Genomic DNA, 25,749 nt, shown 5'->3' on the forward strand with positions numbered 1-25,749 from the left:
ATCTATTGCACGGCTGGAAATATCCACAATGTAATAATGGGGAACTGGTTGGCAAGGCATGTAAAATGACCACTAATACTGGTATAAAATGCAACACAGGTAAAGAAAGTAACAACAAAATTTTCCTGCTTCAGTTAAAAGATAGACAAGTATATCTGTACTTTGAAAAAAAAACATGAGATGTAAACTAGTAGTTCGATTGTCCCAGGCACGTGCCGTGATTAATTACTCAAGGTAGGTAGTCAGTCAGCTTTAAAAAAAAAAATTAAACCGCGCATGCGCAGATTGTTCTTTCCGAAAAAAGCAAAAAGAAAAACAGTAACAATTCAATTTGGCCATGGCTTCCAAGTCTCTTTTATTCTGAATTACTGAATGGGTGGGGGTGAAGGGTGATGGCAGGTGGAGAGATGGTGGGAAAAACGGAAGCACAGGGAAAAGTTGAATCAGTTGTCATCTAATTGAATGACAACACTTGTTCAAGGAATCAATTGGGGGGAGAGTTCCTTTCACAGCCTGTGGAGAGTCTGTGCCAGGGATAAAGTTACAGGGAGGGCAGGAGTGTTGAGAAGGAGAGGGTCGGGGATAATGCCAGTAACTCACTCACTCACCGCTGCTGCGGCAATCCGGGCGCGGAGCCACCGCATTGTAGCCGGGGATAGAAGCAGCTCGGGTAGCTGCGAGCGGCCGCCAGGGCCCGACAGCAGAACTGGCCGCCACTTCAACGCCTTCTGCCGGCCCGCTCACCTTTGGCAGTGCTCTCCGTCTGAACATCTCTCACCTGCCGCGCGCCGACTTCGCTCTTGTCAGCCGCTTCCCGCAAATCCTTAAATTCCCACAGCCGAGTAAACTCAACTGCTCGCAGCCACCCAAGCTACTTCTTCCCCCCCCCCCGCCTCAATGCGGTGGCTCCATGCAAGGAGCGTCGCAAGTGGATTACTGGCATGAACCAGATCCCCTCCTTCACAACTCTCCTGCCCTCCCCGCAACTTTACCCCCCGGGCCAGACTCCCCAAACGCTGTGAAAGTAGCTCTCGCCCCCACCCCCACACCCCGGGCAATACGGTATTTAAAAACATCACCAAGAAATGTACTTAACACATCATCGGTACACAAACTCCATTCTTCTCTCTTTGTTTCCTAAGATACACTTAAAATAATGACAATCCATATTTGAAAACCCCGCCAAGAAACCAGCGCTGCGCATGCGCAGTAGGCTGCTGCACATGCGCAGTGCTGCAAAGGCAGAATTTACGCTGCCTTCAGCCCCGCTTGAAATTGACGGCTTGAAGCAGTGCTGACGGCACGTGGGCTGCACAGACCTTCAAGGGTTACAAGTGCTGCAGATGAAATGCACGGAGAATTATGCCTACCTAAGAGATCGATCTCTTAGATAGGCATAATTCTCCCATGCCTTTACTATTTATATTTAGTAATTACCATGTTATAATTTTAGTCAGGGTAGGCAGTGCCTACCTTACCTACCCTGACGGCACGTGCCTGGATTGTACTTACAAAATACTAATGTTTGTATTCAGAACTTTTTCCTGCTGGCAATCCTGTCTTCAGTTTTTCCAATAAGGTTCAGCATGGACCCAACCGGAAACAACTTTACAATCAGAAATAGACCAACTCCGCCAACAGAACTGTGGAAAAGGCACAAGTAAATGCAAAGATAGGTTCTGCTGCCAGTAAAGCAGAAGAGTACCTTGTTTCTCCGGGAAGTAATGAGGTGATGGGCAGGTTTTCTTGGCAAGGCTGTCCTGGATGCCAGTTTGCTTTGCAGTGGGAGCAGAACTCCAACTTACAGCTTGCACATTGTACCATCTGGGGCTGCTGCAACTCCACCTCCTTGATCTGGCAGACAGACTGGCAGGCAGAGGACGGACACCAGGTTCGGCATGGATCCAAAAGCACTTCTGAAAAACAATTAGTTACGTAACCAATATGGCAGATATGGAGCCCAAATTTGCTCACAGTACTCCTGACCAGTGACTTGGTCTCAGCATTACAGCTCTGTTTTGTTATTCCAGTCCTCTTGATATAAATGTTAGCATAGGTAGCAAGGTTATAATGTGACCAAATGAGTACAGAATAAAGAACTAATTTTGTTATTCACTGAAATTTTATGTCTTATTTTAGCTTTTGAAACATTAAAAATAAAACAAAAATATCACGATAGTAACTAAAAAGGATATACCATATGGTCTGATAATCCTAGATGTGTCTTCAATGGCAAAACCAAAGCTCTGAAAATCTGCTCCATATCCTACCACCTTGCCTGGTCTTAAACTGAACTCTGTATACACTTGTGATGATCTGATGTAGCATTACCTCAGAGGATTCAAAGGTCTATTATTGTCACGTGTACCAATTATGGTACAGTGATATTCGTATTACTACACAAAAAAGCAACAAGACACACAACGACATAAAAGTTAATATAAACATCCACCACAGCGGATTCCCCATATTCCTCACTGTGATGGAAGGCAATAAATTCTAATCTTCTTCCCTCATTTTTCTCCCGCGGTCGGGGCAGTCGAAACATCCGTCGGGGCGATCGAAGCTCCTGCAGCAGCTTAATCCATCGCAATGCAAGTGTTCATCTAGACACCTGTTAAAAGCTGTCAGTGGCAGTCCAGTTTCAATCTTTCATTCAGGCAGTGCTTTACAGGTAGTTGCCACTGTCTCGGTGATAAAAAATCCCCTTCATATCACCTCTGAATCTCTTCCCACTTACCCTGAACGCATGTCCTCTAATGTTATCTATCTTTGATATGGGAAAAAAAGTTTCCTGCAGTCCGCCCTATCTACACCTGGGGGGGGAAATGGAGGAGGACGGCCAAACTTTTTTGTGCCTTCCACCACAGTGATGAATGCTGTGGTGGATGTTTATGTTACATGTTGTGTCCTGTTTATGCATTTTATTATTTTGTTAACCCATCTTTATGCTTTGTATGGAACTGATTTTTAAATTATGTAAAGCACTTTGGGGTCAATGAAAATTGACTATAAATGTGCTATATAAATAAACTTATTATTATTATTACACCTTTCATAATTTTATATACCTCAATTGTCCTCTCTCAACCTTCTCCGCTGCAGGGAGAACAGACCCTGCCTCTTCTCGTAACTAAAGTGCCATCACAAGTGGCACCATCACCCCTCTGCACCCGCTCCACTGTTATCACATCAGTCCTGTACCATGGTCACTAGAACTGCACACATTAACACCAGGCAAGGTCTGACCAAGGTTTTATAAAGTTGGAGCATTATCTTCCTACCTCTGTTTTCAATGCACTGACTAATGAAGCCCAATATCCCATATGCCTTCCTACCTTCATTGCCACCTTTAAAGATCTATGGAATTCTGCACCCCTGTTCTCTAATGCACTTCATAACTCACAGTTTATGACCTCAATACATAAGTGCTCCCAAAATGCATTGCCTCACTGTCCGATTTAAACGTAATGACACTTTCCAGCCCATTTCACCAACACACCACCATCTCTCTCCACACCATCAACAAATGATTAATAAAGAACGTTATGACATAACCAGGACAATAGTTCTATAGCAGATAGACATTTGGAATATTCCAGAACATATGTTATGATGGCGAGGACATAGAAACATAGAAAATAGGTGCAGGAGTAGGCCATTCGGCCCTTCGAGCCTGCACCACCATTCAATATGATCATGGCTGATCATCCAACTCAGTATCCTGTACCTGCCTTCTCTCCATACCCTCTGATCCCTTTAGCCACAAGGGCCACATCTAACTCCCTCTTAAATATAGCCAATGAACTGGCCTCAACTACCTTATAATAACCAAGACAATTTTTTTTTTTTGCTGTATTCATTTGTTTTTAAATTATGCACTTTTCTTTGGGAGGTAGACGTTTGCATTGTTCTTCCTGACAACATTTGTTGCTTGTTGCTTGTCTCCTGAACACCAGGGAAGTTTGATTGGATGGGTTTGATTTCCACTATTTAGATTGAAATTGCCAGTCTCTGAGAGTTGGAAGACTATTCACTGGAGACGGCTGTGTAATGTGGTATTGAGAAGGTATCCTTTTTATCCACACTATTCAGTTTTATTTATTTATTTATTTATTTATTTTATTTTATTAGAAGTAAGTACAGTCATATGGCACCAAAGTGCCTAATATATATTTTCATAATACATTTTATGTACAACTATTCAGTTTTATAGAAGTGTGATTCGCATATTGGATTGGATTGGATTGGATTTTTTGTCATTGCACTTTTCAGTGCAACGAAATGGTTTAGCCTGCAGTCATAACATAGAATAAATAACAAACACTCAACACAGTTTAAAGTCCCAAAGTCATTGTCTCTTCCCTCCTTGCTCTCCCTCTGCGCTGAGGCAATCCAAGCCTCCGATGTTGTGGCCCCGCCGGGTGATGGTAAGCAAGTCCCGCGGCTGAATCCGAGCTCCGCAAACGGGCCGGTTCAAACTCCACGGCCCGGGGCGGTCGAAGCTGCCGAAGCTGCCGCCCTCCAGTCCAGCGGATGCAGCTGTAGTTGCGGGAGCTCCGGAAAAACAGGTCACTGCCTGTGACCTGCGAGCTCCCGACGATGTCGTCCACTGGCCCGCGGCCAAGCCTCCGAGGCTCCAAAGTCGGGTCGGAAGTTGGGTCGCACCGCAACCACAGCCCCGAAGTCGGCCAGCCTCGCGTTGGTGCAAAGGCCTTGCATAGTCAGGTTAGTCAGTCACCGTTGGATACCCTGTTTTTGGCTCACTCTTGCAGGCACAGTACTTATGCATCTGGAGCAGTTACATTTTTAGTCCATAATCTGAATTATTAATTTGCAGGGCTGCAGGATAAAGCACAGGAATGTGACTGATGGGACACCTCTACCCAGCAACGACTCAATGGGCCTTTGAGTCTGTAACAATTCATTGAACCTATGACTCTCATAGTCCCCAGCATGTTGAGGAGAGGAGATTTGGCAATGCAATGCCACTGAACGTCAGAGGAGATACTTAAATCCTCCTTTATTAATAAGATGGTCACTGCCTGGCCAATATATATATATAAAGAAAGTCTTTTTGCTTGTCACTCATTAGTGCAAGCCAGAAGGTTATCCGGGTCTGGTTGTGACAATAACTGGGCTACTTCATTATCAGCAAAATTGAAAATAAAATCGAATGCTAAAAATTATGTTACCCCATTGGGTAACAAGTTTTCCAACAAAATGCATGGGACAGTAAGAGAGAAGGAGAGGCAATCTTACTGACTATCATTATATACCACAATAATTTATAAATTAGTTCTTCAAAATCTGGTAACTTTAAAATTAAAATAGGAAAATCTACATAGGAAATGCAACCAAAATCAAAGTGAATTTAAAAATAAGACAACTAATCCAAAGCAGTAGCCAGTTTACTTGGAACAATTTACTTGCCTTTTTCAAACTGGAGTCTTCTATATCTCTGCATAAGCTCTGCTGCTACAATGCATTCAATCTGTTGGTAAGATAAAGAGTTTCAGAAGGGAAAATAAAATAAAGCTGAACAGAGAGCATGAATGAAGCTTTTATTTAAAACAGTTTTGGGATTTCTGTGTTGCACTCAGAAATAATTTATGCAACGTACATTTGAATTGAGAAAGCCCATTGGATTATAATGTTCCAATACTAAGAATTATTTCTGGGATTAAGAAAGAGTCACAATTCACCCAAATGAGTGCACAGACACATAGAGGAAAGAACTCGGAAAGAACCGGCAGCACGGTGGCGCAGAGGTAGAGTTGCTGCTTTACGGAGACCCGGGTTTGATCCTGACGACGGGTGCTGTCTGTACGGAGTTTGTATGTTCTCCCGTGACCTGCGTGGGTTTTCTCCGAGATCTTCAATTTCCTCCCACACTCCAAAGACACACAGGTATGTAAGTTAATTGGCTTGGTAATTGTAAAAATTGTCGATAGTGTGTGTAGGATAGTGCTAGTGTGCCGGGATCGCTGGTCAGCGCGAACCCGGTGGGCCGAAAGGGCCTGGTTCCTTGCTGTATCTCTAAACTAAACTAAACTGGACAGAGTAATGAAAGATATATAACCTGTATAATCCCCGAGTCATTAAATTTGGAAATACCTCATTTTCCTGTAGGTGACCTTTCTTAGGGCAAGCAGCATCAGGACAGCTAACTGCAGATTCCAAACCATCCTTAATTAATAGCTCCACATATTGCTTCAGACACTGTTGGCAAACCAGAGAGAAGTTTTAAACGGTTATTCTTCACCACCATGCGGGTGAATTTTCACTGCACCTAAAGATACATCATAAAAAGTTGAAATTCCTGTGGATTTAAGTATACTTTGTGTGCAGTTCCCACCCTTCGATATCTCGTCCCAGCCATACATGTGCAACACTAGGTCAAAGATTACCAAAGCTTTCTCAACTAAGCTTATCTGGCTCAGCCAGAATGGTAACAGTGTGTTGTACTTTCATGTGACAGCAACTCTAAAGTGAGACTGCCAACAAGTAACAGAAATCTGAAGAAGGGTCTCGACTCGAAACGTCACCCATTCCTTCTCTCCAGAGATGCTGCCTTTCCCGCTGCGTTACTCCAGCATTTTGAGTCTACCAACAACAGGCATGAGACAGGAATACACTGAAAACATAGGAATAGAGATGGGGGTCCATAATGTTTGGGACACATGGCTTCACAGCTCTTAATTGCTCAGGTGTGTTTAATTGCCTCTTTAATGCAGGTATAAGAGAGCTCTCATAGTCTTTCCTCTAGTCTTTCCATCACCTTTGGAAACTATTATTGCTGTTTATCAACATGAGGACCAAAGTTGTGCCAATGAAAGTCAAATAAGCCATTATGAGACTGAGAAACAAGAATAAAACTGTTGGAGACATCAGTCAAACCTTAGGCTTACCAAAATCAACTGTTTGGAATATCATTACGAAGAAAGAGAGCACTGGTTAGCTTACTAATCGCAAAGGGACTGGCAGGCCAAGGAAGATCTCCACAGCTGATGACAGAAGAATTCTCTCTATAATAAAGAAAAATCTCCAAATACCTGTCCAACAGATCAGAAACACTCGTCAGGTGTTGATTTGTCAATAAGCACTGTCCACAGAAGACTTCATGAACAAAACTACAGAGGCAACACTGCAAGATGCAAACCACTGGTTAGCCGCAAAAATAGGATGGCCAGGTTACAGTTTGCCAAGAAGTACTTAAAAGAGCAAACTGTTCTGAAAAAAGGTCTTATTGGCAGATGAGACGAAGATTAACTTATATCGGAGTGATGGCAAGAGCAAAGTATGGAGGACAGAAGGAACTGCCCAAGATCCAAAGCATACCACCTCATCTGTGAAATACGGTGGTGGGGGTGTTATGGCCTGGGCATGTATGGCTGCTGAAGGAACTGGCTCACTTATCTTTATTGATGATACAACTGCTGAATATAGAAGCATAATGAATTCTGAAGTGTATGGACACATCCTATCTGCTCAAGTTCATACAAATGCCTCAAAACTCATTGGCCGGTGGTTCATTCTACAGCAAGTCAATGATCCCAAGCATACTGCTAAAGCAACAAAGGAGTTTTTCAAAGCTAAATAAATGGTCAATTCTTGAGTGGCCATGTCAATCACCCGATCTGAACCCAATTGAGCATGTCTTTTATATGCTGAAGAGAAAACTGAAGGGGACTAGTCCCCAAAACAAGCATAAGCTAAAGATGGCTGCAATACAGGCCTGGCAGAGCATCACCAGAGAAGACACCCAGCAATTGGTGATGTCCATGAATCGCAGACCAAGCAGTCATTGCATGCAAAGGATATGTAACAAAATACTAAAAATGGCTTTCATTTACATGACATTGCTGTGTCCCAAACATTATGGTGCCCTGAAATGGGGGAAATTATGTATAAACACTGCTGTAATTTCTACATGATGAAACCAAAATGTATAAAAATGGCCTTTATTAAAATCTGACAATCTGCGCTTTAACCACATGTGATTTTTTTTTTCTATTATAAATCTCAAATTGAGGCAAATAAATAAATGATGGGCGTTTGTCCCACACAATATGGAGAGCACTGTATGTGTTGACATACTGAATCTATTCAATCTTCTAAGGGCTTTATGATTGCATCAATGGATTAAAAACAGGAGATGTGCTTGATCCAAGCTCTGTAACTCAGGTGAAAATGCCACAGTCTGGGGAGATGATCGCCCTGCCAGCAGTCTGTTCGTTTTTTCTTTCTTTTGTTATTTTTTAGTGTGTTAAAAGTTTGTTTTAATGTTCTTCGGTATGTTTTATGTGGGGGGAGGGGAAGGGGGGAGGGGAAGGGGAGAGGGGGAAACGTTTTTTTCAAGTTCTTACCTTCCCGGAGATGTGATAAATTTTCGGATCACATTCTCCGGGCTCTGCGGCCTTCCATCAATGGAGCTGGAAGCCTCCTCGGACTGTCGTGATCCACACCGTGGGGCGCGGACTTAACATCGGAGCCGATCCCTTGCCTGGGATCGCTCCCTCCCCGACCACCACGGAATCAACACCAAGGGCTCACAGTCTCGGGTGAGGCCGAGTCGGGAGCACCAACGTCGCGGAAGGCTCGACCAGCCCCGACGCAGGATTCGATCGACATCTTTTTTTTTTTTTTTTTTTTTTTTTTTAATTATTTTTATTAGAAGTACGGTAAATTACAATCCTACACAATTCGATTGACATCTGATCCGGAGCTGACATCCCCCCCCCGATGCGGGAGCTGATCGCCTCGACGTGGAAGGCCCGAACGCCGCCGGCTACGAGAGTCAAGATGAGTGACCTGGCCAATGAAATTCCTCGTATGTTGCAAAACATACTTGGTGAATAAAGTGTAATTCTGATTCTGATAACGGGCCACAACACCGGTAAAAGTTCCTGACCAATCACACCATCCAGCCTTGCTCACAGATATTTGAAATACCAGCCAAAGATAAAATGAGCAAAGGCAGGACACCATTTATCAGCAACGTTTAGAACGACCCAAAATTATTCTCAGTCAACATCTCAGGTCCACAACCTTCACCGGAACGGGAAAAGAGAAAGATACAAGTCAGTACCTTTTCTCTCTGCGAAAACAACTCTCTTCCTCTATTCTGATTAAAGGCTGCATCTGGCTCAATAGAAAAAACTGAGCGTTCTGGATGAGAGTTAGATTCTAACCTCTAAAAACTGTAGGATGGCTTTTATTTCATTCATTTTTCCTTTGAAAATCATTTGGATTTTAGAATGATTTAGATACCTAGAGATCTTAATCTTCTTAAATAGGTTTGTTAAATTTAAATACAAAGGGTGTAATATATTTTGTATTTCCTTCATATAAGCAGCTTAGTTGTAGAGAACTAGATCAAAGGTTGCAATGTGAATAATGCAAAATGTGATTCAACACAATAAATAATTAGTATAGGAAGGAAATGCAGATGCTGGTTTAAACCAAAGATAGACATAAAAAGCTGGAGTAACTCAGCAGGACAGGCAGCATCCCTGGAGAGAAGGAATGGGTGACGTTTCATGTTGTGACCCTTCTTCAGACTGGTTAGGGATAAGTGAAAAGAGAGATATATATGATGATGCAAAGAGATAAAGAACAATAAATGAAAGATATGCAAAAAAGTAACGATGATAAAGGAAACAAAATTAGGATAGGAACAGTAAACATCCCTTCCATTCCTGATCTTTTTATCCCAGTCTCCTCCCGAGTGAGGCCACACAAAAACTGGACAAACACCTCATATTCCACTTGGGTGGCTTACAAACCAATTTTAGGTAACTTCTACGAACACCCCCCTTCACCCTCCTCTTTCTCTCCCAAAGCTCCCCCCTTTCTTTTTCACCCTTAACTCCTCTCCCCTGAACCTTGTCTGACCTTGCACTGGTTTCTCTCCTCCCCTCCACCAACATTCCATTCTTCAGCTACACAATTCACCACTTTTCTATCCATGAGCTTTTCACAAATCACAACTCTTTGATCCTTTTGGGCTCACATCTGTTTTTCCATCTCTGGCCTTTGTCCAATACTTTGCCTACCAAAAAAACCTCCTTGCATGTGTTCACCTATTACCAGCCGCATTTTGTCCTGCCCCTCCTCTGTTCCAATTTTCTATCTCTCTCCCCCCCCCACCCTTCCCCCATTCCCCTCCCCCTGCAATCAGGCTGAAGAGGGTCCCAACCTGAAACGTTACCTATCCATGTTCTCCGGAGATGCTGCCTGACCCGCTGAGATACTTCAGCACTTTGCCTCTTTCTTGAAGAGAAAAACTGGGCTAAAGAAATATCATTAGTTTAGCAATTTATAGAAACATAGAAAATAGGTGCAGGAGTAGCCCATTCGGCCCTTCGAGCCTGCACCGCCATTCAATATGATCATGGCTGATCATCCAACTCAGTATCCTGTACCTGCCTTCTCTCCATACCCCTGAACCCTTTAGCCACAAGGGCCACATCTAACTCTTAAATATAGCCAATGAACTGGCCTCAACTACCTTCTGTGGCAGAGAATTCCACAGATTCACCACTCTCTGTGTGAAAAATGTTTTTCTCATCTCGGTCCTAAATGACTTATAACCATATAACCATATAACAATTACAGCACGGAAACAGGCCATCTCGGCCCTACAAGTCCGTGCCGAACAAAATTTTTTTTCCCCTTAGTCCCACCTGCCTGCACTCATACCATAACCCTCCATTCCCTTCTCATCCATCCTTCCCCCATCCTTAAAAGAGGACTTCCCCCATCGTTAAACTGGACCCCTTGTTCTTGACTTCCCCAACATCGGGAACAATCTTCCTACATCTAGCCTGTCCAACCCGTTAAGAATGATGTAAGTTTCTATAAGATCCCCCCAATCTTCTAAATTCTAGCGAGTACAAGCCGAGTCTATCCAGTCTTTCTTCATATGAAAGTCCTGCCATCCCAGGAATCACTGGTGAACCTTCTCTGTACTCCCTCTATGGCAAGAATGTCTTTCCTCAGATTAGGAGGCCAAAACTGTATACAATACTCCAGGTGTGGTCTCGCCAAGGCCCTGTACAACTGTAGCAGAACCTCCCTGCTCCTATACTCAAATCCTTTCGCTATGAATGCTAACATACCATTTGCTTTATTCACTGCCTGCTGCACCTGCATGCCTACTTTCAATTCAAAACATTGAATTCTCCCAATTATGCTAGCCCTTGCTGTCTCCTCCCCTTCCTTAACCCTATAGCTGTCTCCTCCCATCCCCCCTGCCCTCGGGCTCCTCCTCCTCCCTTTTTCCTTCCTTCTCCCCCCCCCCCCCCCCCCACCCCCTATCAGTCTGAAGAAGGGTTTCGGCCCGAAACGTCACTTATTTCCTTCGCTCCATAGATGCTGCTGCACCCGCTGAGTTTCTCCAGTATTTTTGTGTACCTACTTTCAATGACTGGTGTACCATGACCTTATTCAGGAGTTGCCCTCACGCCTCACAGAGATGAAACTGGCCAAGCAAATTAAAGCTGTCCCAAAATTAATTTCTTGATTTGACATGTAAACGAATTTCAACCATGAGAGTCCCGGGTTCTATCAATCTTCCAGCAACTTTGGAACAAAATCCACTTTGAAACTTTGGCCGCATTTGGAGTATTGTGTTCAGTTCAGGGCACCATGTTACAGGAAAGTTGTCAAGTTGGAAAGGGTTGAAATAAGTAGAGAATTTGTGGGAGAAAAATCATTTTTATGGCATTTATTCTGCCTATTAGAGACATCGGAAGTGTTTTCCAGAATTGAATCAAAGCGTTTAATTTAGTAACTAAAGGCAGGAAGTTTGAATTGAATAAAGAATTATATTTTCTAGTTACTTGGATACCCAAGATTTAAAATTTTCTGTAGCAATTCTAAAAGGAAATTTTAAAAGGTGTGTCGACTCTTGGGGTTTTAACGCCATGATTTCACTTTTATTCCAGTTTATTCTATATCCTGAGAAAGAGCCGAATTCCTCTATTAGATTTAATATATTTGGTATACTAACTTGAGATTTTGTAATGTATAATAATACGTCATCTGCATATAATGATATTTTATTATTGGAATGTTTAGTATTATAACCGTGAATATTAGGATGCATTCTTATACTTTCCGCTAAGGGCTCTATCGCAAGAGCAAATAGCAGGGGTGATAATGCACAACCCTGTCTATTGCCCCTGGATAAGTGAAATTTCGGAGAAAGTATGTGGTTGGTCAATATTCTAGCAGTCGGCCTGTCATATAGTAATTTTATCCATGAAATAAAGTTCTCTCCCATCTGAAATTTTTGCAGTACTGTGAAGAGGTATTCCCATTCTACTTGGTCAAATGCTTTTTCTGCATCTAATGAAATAATTGATGTCTTCTTCAATTTTGTGTGAATACATTATATTAAAAAGACGTCTCAGATTATTAAATGAATGTCTCTTGGGTATAAACCCTGTTTGATCCGCATGTATTAATTTACTAACGTATTTACTTAATCTTCTTGCCAGAGTTTTCGCTAGTATTTTCTGATTTGTATTTAATAATGCAATTGCTCTGTATGAACCATGGTCTTCTAGGTCTTTATCTTTTTTGGGTACGAGTGTAATAGTTGATTCCGCTAGTGTTTATGGTAGTGTCTGTTCTTTAAATGCATATGTGTAAAGCTTGTGTAAACGTGGTAAGATTACTTTGTAAAATCTTTTATAAAATTAATTACTGAATCCATCTGGTCCCGGTGTTTTACCATTCTTCAGTGAGTTTATTGTCTCTTCTATTTCTTTGATTGAAACCAGTGCTCCTAATTCCTCTTGTTCCAACGGATTAAGTTTTGGGAGATTGCAGTTGTCCAGAAAGTTTATAATTTTATTGCTGTCTGGTGTTGTTTTGGATGTATATAAATTTTGATAAAATTGAGCAAATCTTTTATTAATATCTTTAGGCAACATCAGCAATTCACCTTTATCCGATTTGATTTTTAGAATAGTATGATTATTTTCCACTTTTTTTCAGCTGACGTGCCAGAAGTTTGTGTGGCTTATCGCTGAATTCGAGATTTTCCTGTTTTGTAATTTGTAATAATCTAATGACTCTTGCAGATAAAATTTGGTTTAGTTTAAATTTCAATATTGCTATCTTGTTGTGTTTATGTATAGTTGGATCTTTCGCGTTTTCGAAATCAAGTTGTCTAATTTGTTCTTCTAGTTGCAATTGTTCCGTCCTATTCTTTTTATTTTGAAAAGCTTGGTATGAAATAATAGAACCTCTGCTAGACGCCTTGAGGGATTCCCATAATAGGGAGGGTGAGATGTCTGGGGTATCGTTAGTCTCAAAGAAAAGTTCCATCTATTGTTTTAGGTATATACAACCGTCCGGGTTGTTTAAAATGTGGGGATTTAACCTCCAAAACAATTTTTCATTGAACATTCCTTCGAGGAAGAAGGTTAACGGAGAATGATCAGAGATGACACTATTATGATATTTAGGATTAGTTGTAAAGGGAATTAATTTCGGGTCCACTAGGAAGTAGTCAATACGTGTATAGGTTTTATGTACTGATGAATAAAAGGAATATTCCCTTCCGGCCGGGTTTGCAATCCTCCATATTTTTGTTATATTTGTGTTTATGTATGTATTTAAAAGTTCACTGGATTTTGATTTTATATTGCCTCTTCTGTTCACCCATGAGAATCCCAGGTTCTGTCAATCTTTCAGCAACTTTGGAACACAATCCCCTTTGAAACTTTGGCCTCATTTAGAGTACTGCGTTCTGTTCTGGGCACCATGTTACAGGAAAGTTGTGGTCAAGTTGGAAAGGGTACAGAGAAGATTTATGAAGACGTTGCCAGGACTCCAGGGCCGGAGCTATAGGGAGAGGTTGAGCAGGCTAGGACCCTACTTCTTGGAGCGTAGGAGGATGAGGGGTGATCTTATAGAGGTGTATAAAATCATGAGATGAATAGATTGGGTAGATACACAGAGTCTCTTGCCCAGAGTAGGGGAAATCCAGAATCAGAGGACATAGGTTTAAGATGAAGGGGAAAAGATTTAATAGGGTAACTTTCTGAAGGGTAACTTTTTCCATACAAAGGGTGGTGGGTGCATGGAACAAGCTACCAGAGGAGGTAGCTGTGGCAGGGACTATTGCAACGTTTATGAATCAATGTGATAGATACATGGATAGGACAGGTTTGGACAGATATGGGCCAAAAACAGGTAGGTGGGACTAGTGTAGATGGGACTTGTTGGTCAGTGTGGACAAGTTGGGCTGAAGGGCCTGTTTCCACACTGTGACTCTACGACTAAAATATGCAGGGAAAAAGTAAGAATTCCAGATCTATCATTATATATCTACCCCCAACAATCGCACAAGCTTCAAATATGTAGATGAAAAAAATGTAGATGAAAAAGTTTGAAAAAGGATGCCTGCTAACTGGTTTGCTTAGCAGGACTTCAATATCAAAAAAATGAGGTCACAGTAGTACTTGATCTCTGAAAACTGAAGCAGATAGGATGTTTATTTCATGTTACCTTTATAAACCTTTTGGATTTTAGAAAGATTTAGATACCTGGAGATCTTAATGTTCTGAAAGCAGTTTGTTAAATATAAATATAAAGGGTATAACATGTACCTTTGTTATTATTTTGTTATTCTTTAATTTAACATGGAAACATAGAAAATAGGTGCAGGAGCAAGCCATTTGGCCCTTCGAGCCTGCACCACCATTCAGTAGGACCATGGCTGATCATCCAAAATCAGTACCCTGTTCCTGCTTTCTCCCCTTATCCCTTGATTCTGTTAGTCCTAAGAGTTATATCTAACTCTCTCTTGAATACATCCAGTGAATTGGCCTCCAATGCCAGTGGATTTAAGCATCTCAGTTGCAGATAACTAGTTCAAAGGTAGCAATATGTTTCCTGCAAAATGTGATCCAACACAATAAATATCTAGGATGGAACCGTAAACATCCATGTGGTTGAGGTAAGTCAAATGAGGTGAGTAAAATGAAAACATATCCTTTTTAATAATTTTTTTTTACGATCCATTCTTAGTTTGATTATTACCTTCAATTCTGCTCAATTGTTCTTTCAACATCAAAAAGTAAAGCAATCCTATAATGTGCTTACACCACAAATTTACCTTTACTGTTCATTTTTGGCAGCTAATAAATGTCACTAAAGCTGTAAACTCCAAGGACAATCAGTTAAAACTGATTAGCTAATCAATTTCATTTCAGCATTCTTGGTCATTTGCAAAGATACTCACTGTGTGCAATTCATTAATTGCATTTGCCTGTTGCTCTGACCAGAGTTGTTTGATCATTCTATTTTTCATGAGCATCTACATAAACATTTTTGCTACCACGTTTTGCTCAGCAAATTCTACAAATGGCAAACATTGTAATTTTTCTGCATGACACCAGTAGGTAGTTCAAATGTGTTTCATTTTTTGAATAAAGATTTTGCTCTTCTAAGAGGTTATATGTTTACCTATCATCAACTTAAATTTATGTCGGCTTACTTTAAAATGAAATAACATTCAGAGTTAACTTGCTTTAATGCAACAGTTTTATTCCATCTTACAGGGCGACACCTGCATTGACTGGCAACTGGGTTTTGAATCTTCCATGGAATGATGACTGAAAATATCTGTTGTCAGCAGAAACACAGGAGCAGTAAGACCCAGAGGTTTATATAAAACACCTTTGAAGCCGAGAGGGCAATATCTTCAACTGACTATAATCTTCTTCCTTAACCTTTCCCAATTTTTCTCCCCCTATAAATTGGAGCTTCCATTGCTAATTTAGGTATATCTTGTTTAATTATCATAAAGTATAATTTGAATTAAGTTGTTTATTTCTGTTATCATCTCAGGAGTGGAACCCACCCCATCTTGTGTGAATAGAATACCACAAATCCATACACTTGTGATAGTCCACACAGTGACACAGAATTCTGATACCAGTCTAGAAACTAATCAAGGTTCATGAAGAGTAGACAAATGTTCTTTTACTCAATTACAAAAAAACTAATACAGTAGGATTAGTACCTCTTATGCATCCCAATAGAAAGTATAGAGGCTTAAATAAACGCATGCAAGACCTCACCCTGTTAAAATTTTCTCAATGAAAATTGATATTATGGCACCCATAGTGGAAGGGCCAACATTCAATGCCATAAACACTAACCAAGTTAAATGTGGGGAAATTATTGGCCTAAGAATAATATTAACGTAAATCCACTAAGATATACACATTACAGTAAAAGCAGATGGTGCATCATTTAAAATTCAATAAATATTAGATACCATACCATGACCAGATATATTAGTGACACTTTCTTGACAGGATGTAAAAAATCCATGTTAAAATCTCTTAGAAAATCTGTCTTGCGTTTACCCAGAGGAGTTGGTTTGTTTTGAATGAAAAGTAATTACAAAACAAATCTACATTAGTAAAACATTTGAATAGTACTTTCCAAAATTAAATATGTGGCAAATCATTTAATTAGATCCTACAAGATCCAAGACCACAAACTGTCATTGAAATAAAAATAAAATGAATAAATGACAGAGACATAACTTTGTAGAGATTCTGAACCAAAAGTGCTGTACTAAAATAACAGACTGCAAATTAAAAAATTTAAGTTATTCAAAGGATTTTTGCTATCTTAATGTTTTGATATGCAAATCCAGCATATCTCTGCTTGCTGCAGTTTGTATAAATTAAGGAAACTGACATAATACTTGTCAAATCTATTAAATGTATTGTAAATGAGGGCATTGATGCTTTGTAAAGTTGGTTCAAGTTCCTACAACTCGTTGGAGAGTAACAAATTACATAATACTAACCAGTGTGCAGAATATGCACTGGCACTGTGATATTGTAGTCATTTGTTCTAAAGGATATTCCCCAAGGCACAGTTTACAGGATACAAGGGGATCCAATGCCAGGTCCCAAGTTGGCCTATATCTTTCCGTTGTCATTCTAATTTGATTCTGGAAGAAAGAAAATATATAAGTGCAATTTAATCATTTGTCGAATAAATTAGAGCAAAATATCGACAACATCAGAGCTATGAAATGAGACATTGGCAACTGATGACTTTCCTCAAACCGACAGCATTTCTCACAGTTGAACATTTACAGTGCAGATGCATAACATCACATGATAGGTAAACGCTTAACTTGTTATTTGGAAGGTCACTTGCCATACACATTACTGCAGGCACTGCGGCACCAACTTAAATTAAAGGTAAATCATTACATTTCTCCTTTGCCAAAAAAAGTTGTTTGATTATTTCAGTTAAGTTGTTAGCATACGAGAATTTTAAAAAATGCTTTGAAACAAGCAACATGGAAAATTATAGCAGAACTTGCATCACGGAACTCGCTTGCCCCCCCCCCGTGACTGAGATAACTCCTTGAAATAGCTCTTCTATTAGTCCCACTACATTGCCCTCCCCAAAAGCAAGCAACTTTCTCCCTCAAGATACTTACCCGATTTGTTATTCAAAGTTATTATTAATTCTGGCTTAAGCAAACTTTCAGCCAACACATTCCAGAGCAGCACACCAAGTGCTGTAATAACTCAGCAGGTCAGGCAGCATCCCTGGAGAACATGGATAGATGTTTCTGATTGAGACCCTTCTTCTGAAACGTTATCTATCCATGTTCTCCAGAGACGATGCCCAACCTGCTGAGTTACTCCAGCACTTTGTGCCCATTTGTGTATTAACCAGTATCTGGAGCTCTTTGTTTCTATAATCTAGATCCTAATACTGTAACTCTCCGAATTAAAAAGATACTTAACAAACTAACTTCAGTCTCTTTGGCCAATTCTGCTCCTGCTTCGTGAATGACCTACCTGTCACTAAAAGTAGTTTCTCCTCGTTTCTTCCTCTCCTCACTGACCATCAACACAGGTGGACTTCAAGGTTGCATGTCTATCCCCTGCTCTACCTTCTTTACACCCATGACTAGGTGGCTAAACACAGCTCCTGTGCCATCTACAAATTTGCTGACAACACCACAGTTGTTGGCTGAATCACTGGTGGTGATACAGCCTACAGGAGAGAGACAGAACACTTGGTTCAGTATTGCCACAATAACAACATCTCTCTCACCGTCAGCAAACCGAGGAACTAATCTATGACTTCAGAAAAAAAGAAATTGAGAAACCATGTGCCAGTTTTCTTTGATGGATTGGCTTTGGAGAGTTAGCAGCTTCAAATTTCTGGGCTCAGATGATATCTCAGCCCAGCAGATAGAAGTTGTCTTGTTTCGAAGTTTAAAGAGATTTGGTATGTCATTGATTACTCTAACCTCCATACGTGTGCCATTGAAAGTATTCCAACTGGTTGCATCATGGTCTAGTACAGCAAATTTAATGCAGAGAAACAGAAGAAACTGCAGGTGTATTCAGCCTGGTCCTTCAAGGGCACAGTCCATCTACATGAGGCACTGCCTCAAGAAGGCAGCAGGATCCCTACCATCCGTTCCACACCCTCTTATCGCCACTGCTGTCTGATTGGAGGTCCAGAACCTAAAGATATACACAACCAGGTTCAGCAACAACTGCTTTCCTGCAACCATCAGGTTCTTGAACCGAGTTGCACAACCCAAAACCTCCCTCGGTAATGGCATAATACGGATCACCTCTTTCACTATCATGGAGTATTTCTTGTTTTTTTATTTTACTGTCTTGCAGAATGTGTGTGATTTAAGTATCATTTCAAATCCATTGACCCAATGTGTCTGTGGCGCTGCTGCACTTCGCCGTACATGTGCAAATGACAAAAACCTCGACCTGAATTAAAATGCCTTTTAAAATCTCTTTTTACCCTTCTCTGCTGTGAGAACAACTTCAGCTTCTCTGACTTCTTAGAGGATAAGAACCATTTAGGTTAACTTGGCAAGTTGCAGACCCGTACGAAGCTTTTCAAAAAGGGAGGTGGCATGACAGGATTACAAAAAACTTAATGTGAAATAATGTGCGTGCTGCGCACATCATGACCGCAAAGCATGAAGTCCCTCGATGCTCAGGTGTTTTAGATGCTTTCTGATGCATTCTGAGCCTTATTTTGGAGCATTTTTTGCACCAAATAAATGACCAATATTTCAGAAATTAACAGGAATCTGAGAGGTAGCTTTTTCACATAAAGAGTGCTGGGTGTATGTAACGAGCTGCCAGAGGAGGTAGTTAAGGCTGGGACTATCCTAATGTTTAAGAGGCATTTGGACACGTACATGGATAGGACAGATTTAGATGGATATGGGCCAAACGCGTGTTAGTGGGACTAGTTTAGATGGGACATGTTGGTCGGTGTGGGCTAGTTGGGCTGAAGGGCTTGTTTCCACACTGCATCATTCTATGACTAAAAAGTGAAGAAGAAAAATGCATGTAGATAAGTGGAGCAGATTTCAAAGATGAGTGAAATGTAAAGGCAGAGAGAGGTTTATGGGTGAAAAGGAACATAGGAAAGGAGGGGGAGGGTGGGCTTGGGCAGATGGGTGAAGGGAAAATAGTCACAAAGTGCTGGAGTAACTCAGTGAGTCAGGCAGCATCTGCAGAGAATATGAATAGGCGACATTTCACAGAGTAACTCAGTGAGTCAGGCAGCATCTCTGGAGAAAAGGTATATATTATATTTCGGGTCAAGACTGTTCTTCAGTAATATTCATGATGTGACATGCATAGACATTCCTGAATATTACCCAAACCATCGTGAGCTACTGTGTTACAGTCCTTGCCCTCTCCTATAACATCTCTGCTGCCTTGGGTGATGCAGGACAGGACACAAGCTTTGGGACATGGTGTGAAGCTGTTGCCGTCTGTCCCAGCCTGGTAAAAACCTGGATGGAGTGGATTTGGAGAGGATGTTTCCACTAGTGGGAGAGTCTAAGACCAGTGGCCACAGCCTCAGAATTAAAAGACATTCCTCTAGGAAGGAGATGAGCAGGAATTTCTTAAGTCAGAGGGTGGGGAACTGTGGAATTCATTGCCATGGACAGCTGTGGAGGTCAAGTCAATGGACATTTTTCAGGAGGAGATTGATAGATTCTTGATTGATACGGGTGTCGGAGGTAATGGGGAGAAGGCACCTGTCCTATCCATGTACCTGTCTAACTGTTTCTTAAATGTTGCGATAGTTCCTGCCTCAACTACCTCCTCTGGCAGCTTGTTCCATACACCTACCAACCTTTGTGTGAAAAACATACCCCACAGATTCCTATTAAATCTTTTGCACCCTTCACCTATCTATTCAAATCATGATTTTATACACCTCTATTAGATCATCCCTCATCCTCCTGTGCTCTATGAAATAGAGTCCCAGCCTACTCAACCTCTCCCTATAGCTGGCCGTCTAGTCCTGGCAACATCCTCGTAAATCTTCACTGTACCCTTTCCAGTTTGATGACATCTTTCCTATAACATGGTGCCCAGAACTGAACACAATACTCTGAATGCGGCCTCACCAACTTCTTATGCAACTGGAACATGACCTCCCAACTTCTATACTCAGCCTGACCCGCTGAGTTACTCCAGCACTGTGAAACGCCACAGAACAGGGCAAGATTAGCAAGTTTGCTGGTGATACAGAAGTGAGTGGTTTTGCAGATAGTGAAGATGGTTGTGAAAGATTGCAGCAGGATCTGGATCAATTAGCCAGATGAGCAGAATGGTTGATGGTTGCATGGTTTCTTGAAGGCCGTGTCGCAGGTATATTAGGTGGTCAAAAAGTATTTTGGCACTTTGGCCTTCATCAGTCAGAGTATTGAGTATAGAAGTTGGGAGGTCATGTAGCAGTTGTATAAGACGTTGGTGAGACCACATTTAGAATATTGTGTTCAGTTCTGGGCACCATGTTATAGGAAAGATGTCACACTGAAAAAAGTACAGAGATCCCTATCCTGGATCAGTCCAATCAGGGTTGTGTCATCCGTGAACTTGAGAAGCTTGACAGAGGAGTCTGTGGAGGTGCAGTCATTGGCGTAGAGAGAGTAGAGGAGAGGGGAGAGTACGCATCTTGCGGTGCTCCTATGCTGAGCGTTTGCGGGTCCGAGATATGCTTTCCCGCCTCACATGCAGGTTCCTGTCCGTCAGAAAACTGGTGATCCACTGACAGAGGGGTTCAGGCACAGTCAACTCAGAAAGTTTGGAGCGTAGTAGCTCTGGCACAATGGTGTTCAATGCAGAGCTAAAATCAACAAACAAAATCATCGCATAGGTCCCCTGGCGTTCTAGGTGCTGGAAGACGAAGTGCAGGCCCAGATTGACAGCATCATCCACAGATCTATTGGCCCAAAATGCAAAATGCAGAGGGTCTAGCAGAGGGATTGTGATATTTTTCAGCTTGGCCAGCACAAGCCTTTCAACGGTCTTCATGACTACAGAGGTCAGTGAGACAAGCCCGTAGTCTTTAAGACAAATAATCCTTGCCTTTTTGGGTACAGGGACAATAGTGGAGACTTTGAAGCAGGCAGGGACAGTACATGTTTGCAGGGACTAGTTAAAAATTAGTAATTGGGTGTGAAGTGGTGATTGGAGTGGGGTGGGTGTAGAAGGGCCCAGTCTTTGCAGACTGAGGTCAGGCTGTGAGTGGGTGTGAGATGTTGGTTGGGGTGGGAAAGGGTCCACTCTTTTCATACTGAAGTCTTGCCTTAAGTAGGTGTGAAGTGGTGAATGGGAAGGAGAGGGTGCAGGGTCCATTCTTTGCAGACTGTGGTCTGGCTGTGTTTGTTGGGGGAGGGGGTAGCAGGGTTACGTTTCTGATTTTCAAACCTGCAGTAAAACTCACTCAGGTCGTTCGTCAACTGACAATTGTCCAAAGAGCGGGGGGCTTTCCTCTTATAGCTGGTGACTTCTTGCATGCCCTTCCAAACTGCAGCTGAGAACTTGCTCCTCAACTTCTCAGAGTACCTTTCCTTGGCAGCTCCGATTCCTCTTCTCAGCGCTTTATCGATTAGGCTATCTTTTAACTCTTTAACGATTAGGCTATCGGCTTGACGCATATTTGCCCCCAACCCCGCCCCCCAATCTTGAAATGGAAATGTTGCATCTGTATATAATGATCCCATTAAAATGTATATTTATGTCACAAACTATGGAATTCATATTTTTCAGTATTGTTATCAAGAAAAGAAAGCAGTTCCAATTGTTTGATATTATTTGATATTGTTTAATATTATTCATATGGAGAAAATATAATAGTTCTTAAACTTACCTTAATTTTGTAATCTCACTAAAGATATTCCCCCTTTTCCTCTCCCCTCCCCATCTCTCTCTCCCCTCCCTTCCCCTCCCTCTCTCCACCTCCCCCATCTCACATCCCCCCTCTTTCTGGCGGGGGGGCGAATCTGAAGGCGGCACAGGCCCAGCGGGGGCCCAGGGGGCGGGGGGATGATGGTGGCGTGGGGTCAGCGGGGGTGGCGTGGGCCCAGTGGGATGGCATGGGCCCAGCAGGAGTCAGCGGCGGTGGCATGGGCCCAGCGGGGGTGGCCTGGGCCCAGCAGGAGTCAGCGGGGGTGGCGTGGGCCCAGCGGGGGTGGCGTGGGCGGAAGATGGCTTGGGCCCCGGCGGTGGGGGGAGGCGAGGGGAAGAGGGCCCCGCCGCAGCGGCGTCTGGTGTTGGGGTTACAGCCGCTGGGTTCAGATTCAGCCACTCCCGCCCGGCGACGGGAGAACGGAGAACTGGCCGTTTCCAAAGTGGAAACGCTGATTTTTTTTCTCTGAACTTTTTTCTTTTTTTCTTACTGGGGGGGATAAAAGGGGGGTGCGGTCGCACCCAATGCACCCCCCCAACCCCCCCTTCAGACGGCCATGAGTTGTTCGGCATAGACATTGTGGCCAAAGGACCTGTTTCAGTGCTGCACTATTCTATATTAACAGACAAACTGAAGTATTTTTCACTTTTTTTTCCTACAGCATAAAATGAACAACTATTACAACCCTACCTAACTGCATTTCTGAAACTAATGAAAACCTTAACGCATGTTGCGGAATGTTTTTAACCAATGTATAGTTTTCACTTGTACGTAAACATTTTACAGTGTTTTTTTTAATTTAGCTGCAGTAATCTACTTACTGTTGGGCCAAGTTCCAAACAGGCCACAGAACAAAGAGGTCATTGGTGGCCGCTTTTAAATGTATCATGAAACTGATCTGAAACGACAGGTAGAAAATTGTAAAAAAAAGTTTCAAGTTGATGCTACAAGTATCACATTGTGTTTTAGCTAGATCTGGAGCAATTCATTCCCAAAAATCTAACCTTCTTTTATTGTAGTAAACACAATTAAAATTTGCCAAACTTTTTGTCCAACATATTTCAAATGCATTATTAAATCTAATTTTTATACGTCAAAACTATGATAACATAAGTATTAAATTGTCATTTTGCTGCGCTTTTTTACTTTACATAATTTAAATTACCTTTTATATTTCTGTGCAAGCACTCAACTATCATAGAATCGAATAATGATATAGCACGTCAGGGCGTTTTATCCCGTATCCAGCTCTGTAAAAGAGATATTCAAGCAACCCATTTCTCCAACTCGTTTACCCGATTGCTACAATTTTTCTACATTTCAAATGAACAAATATCTTTTTGAAATTATCAAATCTGCTTCTTCCACCCTTTGAGTCAGCACTTTAAAACCATGTCATCTCATTCCTTATGCTTCTGTCACAGTAAATACTCGTCTCCATTATAAACTCTTTATAATGTTTTCCACACCAATGAGAATAATCGCAACTTCTCCAGCCTCTTGACATAACTCATTCCAGATACCATTTTGGTAAATCTCATCTCGACCTTCTCCAATGCTTTACCATCTCCCTTAAGCGAGGTGTTCAGAACTGGACATAAACTCCAGCTGGAGCTTAACCGGTGAATGGTGCGGCTTCTTTGCTTCAGTACTTCCTGCAATAAAGCTAACTATCCCAATTGTTTCAGCAAACTTCTCATCCTCTAACGCCATCTTCAAAGATTCACTCACTTCAAATTTCCCTTCCTTTCATGAAGGCATCCATTTTTCCAAACTGCATTACAAGAATATTTTGTTTTGTTTTGTTTAGAGATATAACACGGAAACAGGCCCTTCGGCCCACCGAGTCCGCACCGACCAGCGATCCCCGCACGCTAACACTATCCTACACACACTAGGGACAATTTACAGATACACCAACCCAATTAACCTACAAACTTGTACGTCTTTGGATACCGAAGAACTCGGAAAAAACCAACGCAGTGACGGGGAGAACGTACAAACTCCGTACTGACAGCACCCATAGATAGGGTGGTAAAGAAAACTTTTGGTGTGCTGACCTTTATAAATCAGAACATTGAGTATAGAAGTTGGGATGTAATGTTAAAATTGTACAAGGCATTGGTGAGGCCAATTGTGGAATATGGTGTACAATTTTGGTCGCCAAATTATAGGAAAGATGTCAACAAAATAGAGAGAGTACAGAGGAGGTTTACTAGAATGTGGCCTGGGTTTCAGCAACTAAGTTACAGAGAACGGTTGAACAAGATAGGTCTTTATTCTTTGGAGTGCAGAAGGTTAATGGGGGACTTGAAAATTATGAGAGGGATAGACAGAGTTGATGTGGATAAGCTTTTTCCATTGAGAGTGGGGAAGATTCAAACAAGGGGACATGATTTGAGAATTAAGGGACAGAAGTTTAGGGGTAACATGAGGGGGAACTTCTTTACTCAGAGAGTGGTAGCGGTGTGGAATGAGCTTCCAGTGGAAGTGGTGGAGGCAGGTTCGATTGCATCTGTCTGAAGAAGGGTTTCGGCCTGAAACGTTGCCCATTTCCTTCGCTCCATAGATGCTGCCGCATCTGCTGAGTTTCTCCAGCACTTTTGTCTACATTCACATTATTGTCTACATTATTTCTGCTTCTGTGTCTATCTTTCCCTTAAATCTACTGTCCTTCAGACAAACAGAATTACTCAACTTTAGCCAAAGCTTCACCTGAATTTATGGGTAGTTCACACCTGCTCCGTCGACCAATTGCTGAGATCCAACACCATTCAAATGTTGTCTGACCTGGCTTTATGATGACAGATAACTTTTATAATCTTTGGAACTATTTTCACACCAAACTGAATTAGTTTGACAAACTATATGTATTATTAATAAGCAGTTTAAACAATTCTTGTTTACAACTCCATTCCCTGGATTCCCACTCACCTTTGCTATGTTAAACGTCATCTATTTTATTTTTACACTGTCCTTGACTTCCCTTGTCAGCCACGGTTGCCTCTTACTCCCCTTATAATCTTTCTTCCTCTTTGAAATGAACTGATCCTGCACCTTCTGTATTATTTCCATGAAATTCCTGCCATTGATATTCCACTGTCATCCCTGCTAAGGTCCCTTTCCAGTCAACTTTGGCCAGCTCTTCCCTCATGCCTCCATAGTCCCCTTTGTTCAACGTCAATAATTTCAACGTCAATAATTCAACGAAAATAATTCTCTTAATTTTCCAGATGACATCGACTTGACTTTGGGATTTGGCAACGAGTCACCGAATGCAAATAGTTTGAAATGTACCTTTTAAACCCGTGTAAAAAAAAAAACATTTAACACTGCGATCAACAGAACCTGTCAAACACGTTTTTGATGTTGCAATTAGAATAACAGTCATTACTGTTCCAATCTGAAACCTGTGATGCAACTCAGGAAATGGAAAGCTGAAAACCCTGACCAGTTCTGGTTGTCCTGTTACAGGAAGGGCATGGCGGC

General features: G+C 41.7%; 1 protein-coding gene across 5 annotated transcripts in view; it reads right to left on the reverse strand.

Moving 5' to 3' along the window:
• The window catches only part of LOC129697061 (probable E3 ubiquitin-protein ligase RNF144A-A), a 129,062-nt gene that overhangs the window by 75,163 nt on the left and 28,150 nt on the right, over positions 1 to 25,749 (reverse strand). For 3 of the 5 annotated variants that reach the window (XM_055635275.1, XM_055635271.1, XM_055635274.1), the window contains exons 2-6: positions 23,082 to 23,158; positions 16,847 to 16,993; positions 6,118 to 6,222; positions 5,434 to 5,494; positions 1,706 to 1,916 (exon numbers count right to left, since the gene is read on the reverse strand). In XM_055635275.1, coding sequence (XP_055491250.1) covers positions 1,706 to 1,916; positions 5,434 to 5,494; positions 6,118 to 6,222; positions 16,847 to 16,981 — 512 coding nt within the window. In that variant the 5' untranslated portion in view covers positions 16,982 to 16,993; positions 23,082 to 23,158. Of the gene's footprint in view, positions 1 to 1,705; positions 1,917 to 5,433; positions 5,495 to 6,117; positions 6,223 to 16,846; positions 16,994 to 23,081; positions 23,159 to 23,425; positions 23,511 to 25,749 lie in introns of all 5 variants that reach the window. The other 2 variants (XM_055635272.1, XM_055635273.1) reach the window with 2 other exon arrangements.

The sequence above is a fragment of the Leucoraja erinacea genome, chromosome 5 (assembly GCF_028641065.1).
Source record: "Leucoraja erinacea ecotype New England chromosome 5, Leri_hhj_1, whole genome shotgun sequence".
Taxonomy (NCBI): Eukaryota; Metazoa; Chordata; class Chondrichthyes; order Rajiformes; family Rajidae; genus Leucoraja; species Leucoraja erinaceus.